At 59.1% G+C, this 6457-nt stretch overlaps 1 protein-coding gene across 3 annotated transcripts; it reads left to right on the top strand.

Moving 5' to 3' along the window:
- The first annotated feature begins 759 nt into the window (after window positions 1-759).
- On the top strand, window positions 760-6432 carry TERF2 (telomeric repeat binding factor 2). 3 transcript variants are annotated; one of them, XM_068203261.1, is made up of 10 exons: window positions 760-978; window positions 1063-1158; window positions 1661-1791; window positions 1989-2075; window positions 2601-2744; window positions 2942-3396; window positions 3863-4249; window positions 4708-4793; window positions 5052-5101; window positions 5533-6432. In XM_068203261.1, the coding sequence occupies exons 1-10, from the start codon at window positions 786-788 to the stop codon at window positions 5689-5691; spliced, it is 1788 nt and encodes a 595-aa protein (XP_068059362.1). In that variant the 5' UTR covers window positions 760-785; the 3' UTR covers window positions 5692-6432. The 3 variants fall into 3 exon arrangements, with proteins under 3 accessions (XP_068059362.1, XP_068059363.1, XP_068059361.1); XM_068203262.1 differs by having other exon boundaries at window positions 2598-2744; window positions 4019-4249; XM_068203260.1 differs by having other exon boundaries at window positions 761-978; window positions 2598-2744.
- Window positions 6433-6457: the final 25 nt, after the last annotated feature.

The following is a 6457-nucleotide window of genomic DNA, read 5'->3' as shown; positions in this document are numbered from 1 at the left end:
ACGTTCGGGTGACAGAGTTTAACACACCTAGGCCTGCTCAGGTGCTCTCAGCACTTACAGGTGGGTCCCGTCGGATGGGCAGCGGGCAGACCCCGAGCCCCCCGGGCCCGGCTGTGCCCCGGCCTGCCCCGCTCCCCGCGGCGCTTCCCCTCCCGTGCGCCAGAGGGCGACCGACCCTCACCGGCGGGGTTGGCGCGGTGCACGCCGGGAGCTGTAGGCGCGGCGGGATTGGCGCGGTGCACGCCGGGAGCTGTAGGCCCGGCGGGGTTGGCGCGGTGCACGCCGGGAGCTGTAGGCGCGGTGCACGCCGGGAGCTGTAGGCCCGGCGGGATTGGCGCGGAGCACGCCGGGAGCTGTAGGCGCGGTGCACGCCGGGAGCTGTAGGCCCGGCGGGGTTGGCGCGGTGCACGCCGGGAGCTGTAGGCGCGGAGGAATTGGCGCGGTGCACGCCGGGAGCTGTAGGCCCGGCGGGATTGGCGCGGTGCACGCCGGGAGCTGTAGGCCTGGCGGGGTTGGCGCGGTGCACGCCGGGAGCTGTAGGCCCGGCGGGATTGGCGCGGTGCACGCCGGGAGCTGTAGGCCCGGCGGGATTGGCGCGGTGCACGCCGGGAGCTGTAGGCCCGGCGGGATTGGCGCGGTGCACGCCGGGAGCTGTAGGCGCGGAGGAATTGGCGCGGTGCACGCCGGGAGCTGTAGGCCAGGAGCCCGCTGTATGAGGCCGCGCGCCGAGGGTTCCGCGGCGCCGCGCTGGTGTCGTCACTTCCGGCGCGCAGGGGCCTGGCGGGATGGCGACACGGCGGCTGGCGCGGCGGGAGCGGAACCCCGACCCGGCCCCCGACCCCGACGGGGCCGGGATGGCGGCGCTCCCTGAGAAGACCGTGAACGGCTGGGTCCTGCAGTTCTACTTCCACCGGGCCATAGAGGCCTATCGCTCCGGGCGCAACCGTGATTTCCGCCAGTTCCGCGACATCATGCAAGGTGCGCGGGCCCGGGCCGGGGAGCGGCATCATGCAGGGAGCCGCGGCCCCGGCTGCCCCCCCTGACCAGCCGTTTGTCCCACAGCGCTGCTCGTGCGGCCCCTGGACAGGGAGCCGGACATGAGCCAGATGCTCCGCATCATGCAGCTGCTGTCGCGGGTGGAGGAGGGCGAGAACCTCGGTAGGTGCCCGGCCCTCCGTGCGAGCTCTGCGGAGCCCCGGGGCTGCTTGCAGCCCGCTCCTCCTCCCCCCGTGCTGTGTCCGTGTCCCGGCAGCTCCCGCAGCGCTGTCCCCGCGCGCAGCAGGGCTCCGGGCGGGGCTGTGCGGGTCTCCCCGCGGCTCAGGCTCGGGGCTCTCTTCCTGGCTGTGTCGTGGGGGCCAAGAGCTTCGTCCGGGGCTGGCGTGGTGGGCAGTCCATCAGCCTGGTCACTCCTGCTGAGCCTCAGCGCTTCCAAAACGCTGCCCTGGCTCAGGGCTGGGCGCCTGGGACGTTCTCAAGTGCTGCCTCCAGAATTTCCCGTGGCTGCTGGGGGCAGGAGTTCAGACACTTGGCAGTGGCTCAGCCCGGGGGGCGGTGGCGCACCTGTGCCGGTGGATGGCTGCCACCTGTGCAGGTGAATAACCAGCTCTCTGCAGGGAAGCGCCGTGACCCCTCCCTAACGTGTGGATGCCAATTCTTATAGATTGCACCTTCGACAAGGAGTCAGAGCTGACCCCACTGGAGTCGGCCATGCTTGTCCTGGACTTCATCCGTGAGGAGTTCTCTGTGGCAGACAAGACGATGGAGGCTGTGCAGAAAATGGTGAAGGAAGCTGTAAGATCTCTTTCTTTCTCAGTAAATGTGTGGTGCAGCTTTTGCCTCGTGTGGGTGATGGTGGGAGCTGCCTCACGTGTGGGATTCCCTCCTTGTCGGCAAACTCATACCTGCAGTGATGGGGGAGTTCTCTGTGGAAGCTGGCACTGAGCTGCTCCCTGTGCCCTGCGTCAGTCTGTCCTTGTTTTCCTCTGCAGGCTGTTGTCGTTTGTATCAGGAACAAGGAGTTTGACAAAGCTTCTGATATCGTCAAGAAGCACATGGGCAAGGAGCCCAGGAGCCAAGTGAGTCCGTGCTGGAGTGAAGTGGGAGCTGCTGGTGTGTGCAGAGGGGGTCTGATGTGTCCTGGGAGGTTTGGGGTGAGGAGGCCACAATGGAAACAATCCTTCTGGAGTGCTGGTCGCTCCGTGCTGCGTGTTTGGATTGTCACCTTGGAGCCCCCTCTGTCACTCCCCTTTCCTCACTCACCTTCCAGGCATCACCGTTTATCCCTTGGTGAGCCTCCAGCTCGGCTTCTGAGCAGGGTCTGGGAGCAGCAGGAGTTCCCACTGCTGTTCCTGTGGCAGTGGGGTGCTTGGGCACTGCGGGCAAGGAGAATTCCTGAAATAAGGTGGTTCTGCTGCTCCTTGGTTGCTCTCCTGATCCTCCGGCCTTTTCCCAGCCTCATCTTGGTGTGAACTGGTTGTGCCTGGAGAATGCCAAGTGGGCAAGGCCCACTCCTTGCCCACATCCCTGCTGTGGTTGTCACCGATTCCCTTGTCCCTGCCCAGAGTGTTCTCACCTGATCCTATGAATCCCTTCTCCAGAAGAAGAGGAACGAGTGGCTGGCTGTCATCCGGGAGAAGAATCCCTCTCATCCAAAGGTCAGAAACTTCTCCTACGAGGACTTCCAGCAGAGCATCTTTGAGTTCCTCAAGGGCTACATGGACGACTCGGAGCCCGCGCTGCTGACGGTACGTGTCCACCCTGGGGTCAGGTGCCTGGTTACAGCAGGGAAAACCTGCCACACTCTAAACTCAGCCCATTCCCGAGAGCTTTATATGGTCAAACAGGTTCTTCCATCCATGAAACGCCTGTGGGAGGGGATAAAATGGAACGGGAGCACGAGGAACCATCTCTGTAATGGTGCTGTGCTTTCTCTCTCTTCAAGTTATTGAAAAAGACTTTGAATTCGGAGCACGCCGGCAAAGCAAAATCCTCGCTGGGGACTTCTGAGCTTGCAGATGGGCTGAACGACCAGGCAGCAGCTCCAGGGGCCTCGGGAAGGGCAGAGGACCCAACCAAATCTCCAGAGGCCTCGGGAAGGGCGGAGGACCCAGACAGAGCTCCAGAGCTTGCAGGAGCAACAGAAGACCTGGAGGGAGCTGCCAGCCCTGCAAAAAGGCTAGCTAGTCCCACAGCAGCTCCAGAGATTATGGAAGAAGCCGGTGGCCCTGCAGCAGCTGTGGAACCTATGGAAGTAGTCAGTGACCCAGCAGCAACGCCTGAACATTTAACAGCAGCATACGATATCCCGAAGGGCACTCCAGAGCCTATGGAAGTAGCTAAAGAACCAGCAGCAGCAGCCCCAGAACTCCCCAGGGTGTCCACCAGGGAATCACAAAGGTGGGCAGGGGAGTCTGTCTCCAGATTGTGGATGGCCTAGCTGGCCTCAAGTTCTCTTCCAAGGGGTAATCCCCTGAGTCCAGGCAGCTCCTAATTCCCCAAACGCCTGCCCAGGCCAGCCCAAAGGTGATGGTGCAGGACTCTGGGTCCCGGGAAAGGTGCTGAGGTGGTTTGGTTCAGTTGCTGACAGGAAGTGCTGTAGTGGCCAGGGAGGGGGCAGTGGCTGCTCTCGTGGAGCGGCGCTGGGAATGGCAGGAGGCAGTGGAGCAAGATTCTCCGTCCCTGCTGCCTGGGGCACTGCGCCGTGCGGGAGGGAGTGCTGGAGGGCTGGGAATGCCCTCTTCCACGGATTTGCACTGTAGGGCCCGGAATTGGGGATGCCAGTGGAGGGCAAGGCTGCATTTCGGGGCAGCAGAGCTCCCTTGGCGGTTCCCCTACAACCCTCCTGGTTGTGTTTATTTTATAGGCAGCCCCCCGGAGCTGTAACCTCGTGTGGGATTTCTGTTCTGAGAGAAGCTTTCAAGATCCTGTCGGACTCCAGGGACTCGGACGCCCTTTTCACCAAACTGGACGAAACAGACTTGCCTTCCCCCAAGCAACTGTCTCCTTCTGTATCCCACAGAACCAAGAGATGCAGAGGAGTGGAGAATCAAGCTTCTGAGACCTCACAACCTCCTGAAATACCCCATAACATCAAAAACTTGTTCAGCATAAGCAATCTGATCATGGAGTTGGACGGCTCGTCCAGCAAGTCGAGCGAGTGCCCCGACTCTTCCCAGGAGCACGTGGTCTCTTCTGCTTCCAAACCTGCTGCGAAATTGCCTGATGAGCCCTTGTCTGCCCAGAGCGGGAAGTATGAAGCCCCTCTCATGTGGTATTGTCTGCTCTGCCCCCAGTGTGTCTTGCTGTTGTTGGCAGCCTGAGCACCAAACCCTTGCCCTGTGTCCCAGGATGAGTGTTGACCTTGCCCGCCAGCCCGTGTGGAACTGGGCACAGCAAACCCTCTCTTGCCCATATGTTTAGCTTTAAAATTAACTATGGGTTAATGAAGAGGAGAAAACGATCAGGTCCTGCTGGTAGTGAGGTGCTGCAGCTGGTCCTGGCAGGTGATTCCAGAACAAGGAACACGTGTTTTTCCACACTTCTCCCAGCTTCAACATCACTGGCTGTAGGAGCATCCTTCTCGTGTTTCCCACCTCTTAATAAATGGTGTGCAGAGGCTGGCTCTGCTTGCTTGATGGCCCTGCACCCGCTCCCCAAAAAAACCTTCTCCTGAGCCAGTAGCCAAAGTAAACCCTCGCCTAATTTCAGGTCCTTTCAAGGAAGGTGGAACAGCTCCTGTGGCACAGAGGAGAAGGACAGCTGGAGTGATGAGGATGAGCTCTTTGCAAATGCAGGTATGAGAATCCCCCTGGCAGGGACTACCTGTGCTAATCCTGGCCTGGGGGCCACTCACAGGGGTCTTGCTGCTGCCTGGGTGACTGAATTTTGAAACCAGAAATCCTATGGAAAGGCTGGGATAAAGGTATTAGGTTGTATTGCCTGTCACAGGGTGCCCTGACTGCCCAGCTCAGCAGTTAAGCCCAAGACAGCTCCTCGGGGAGGTCTGTGCCCCCCAAATTACGGGAAATGTAACTCTCTCCCTTGTCTTCCAGCATCACTTGAGAAGAACAACCTCTGCAACAACTCCAGCTCCAAGAAACAGGTATGTGGAGTCTTGGGTCCTTCCAGCAGGCCCTGCAGTGGGGCAGTGTCCCTACAGTGTCCATGGTAAAAGAGGCTGGAGCTGTGCCTGTCCTGCCTGCAGGGCATTGGGAATGTGCCTCAGGTCCCTTTGGCTCAGAGCAAGGTTTGCCAAATTCCCCTCATGCTGGACAGGTTCTTGTTCAGGTGAGGGACACACATCTGGCAGCTGTCAGCCAGGAACAGGTCCCACGTTGGTGCCACCAGCTCTCCTCCTGGCCCGTAGGAAGGCAGCTGCTGCACCACATCTGCAGTGCTGGAGTGTTGTGTGCAGCTGCCAGGACCTGTCTGCCTTCCCTGCCGTTCCCGGCACGGGTGATGGGGGAAGGAAGGTGCCAGGAAGGGATTGGCAGCAGGCTGTCTGCCGTGCAGCTGTTTCCTTGCTCTTTGTAGAAATGGACCATGCAGGAGAGCGAGTGGATCAAGGAAGGGGTGAAGAAGTACGGAGAAGGGAGGTGGAAAGCCATTTGCCTGAGGTACCCCTTCAGGAACCGCACGGCAGTGATGATCAAGGACCGCTGGCGCACCATGAAGAAACTGGGAATGCTCTGAAGCTGGGAGCCACGGGACTTCCTTTCTGGTTTTTGGACCTCAGTTTGTTGTTTGGAAGCTGGAGCAGAGTTCTGTCTGTGCCAGTGGGGGAAGCCCCTCTGACACCAAAACCGTGGCTGGCAGGAGCCCAGGAGCCTTGTGCTCCAGCTGTATCTGCAGAGACCAGTGTGCTGCACATGGCAGGGGCTGTGCAGCCTCTCAGCATGAATTCAGATTGAGACTTCCTTGTCCACCTGACCACTGCAGCCTCTGGAATGGATCCCAGCTGTTTGCTCTGCTCAGGTGTGGTCAGCAGGATGGTCTCATAGGTGACTGGTTTTTTGTGTTGTAGTTGTCTGTTCTCTGAATCACTTGTTTCATCTGTTTGCCATTACTCCCTTGTGAAACAGGCAGCACTGAGTCCCAGCACTTCTGTGGGGAAGAGATCCAGGCACGAGGATCTACTTGCTTTTTTTATTTCCCCCCATTCATTTCTGCTGTGTAAATGAGTAACCTGTGAGGAGAAATCCCTCCCTTCCAGCTCTGAGGCTTCAAAAATATAACATTACTTTGTGTTTCAGTACTTGGAACTGTTTGTTTCTATGCTAAAATGTTTAGTTCTGTCTGACTTTGGTCATGTTTTCTTTGGACTTTTCCTGGTACTATCCTTACTGTGTGTGAGCCCCAGGGGTGCCACATGTTCCTGCCTTCAAGTGCCAAAGCTGGAAGAGTCACTTGTAAAATAAAGTTCCTCTCTTGTTTTAAAATCAAGAGTTGGGAAAGTGTG

The sequence above is a fragment of the Anomalospiza imberbis genome, chromosome 12 (genome assembly GCF_031753505.1).
Source record: "Anomalospiza imberbis isolate Cuckoo-Finch-1a 21T00152 chromosome 12, ASM3175350v1, whole genome shotgun sequence".
Classification (NCBI taxonomy): domain Eukaryota; kingdom Metazoa; phylum Chordata; class Aves; order Passeriformes; family Viduidae; genus Anomalospiza; species Anomalospiza imberbis.
The sequence above is the reverse complement of the archived record's forward strand: the minus strand, read 5'-3'. Positions and strand labels throughout refer to the sequence as shown.

What these genes read in the sequence shown, in the direction of transcription:
- TERF2 (XM_068203260.1), top strand. Translation starts at nt 786, where the DNA reads ATGGCGACACGGCGGCTGGCGCGGCGGGAGCGGAACCCCGACCCGGCC. An exon ending in GTTCCGCGACATCATGCAAG is followed by an intron (nt 979 to 1,062) that starts GTGCGCGGGCCC and finishes TTTGTCCCACAG; the next exon opens with CGCTGCTCGTGCGGCCCCTG. An exon ending in TTGTCTGCCCAGAGCGGGAA is followed by an intron (nt 4,250 to 4,707) that starts GTATGAAGCCCC and finishes GCCTAATTTCAG; the next exon opens with GTCCTTTCAAGGAAGGTGGA.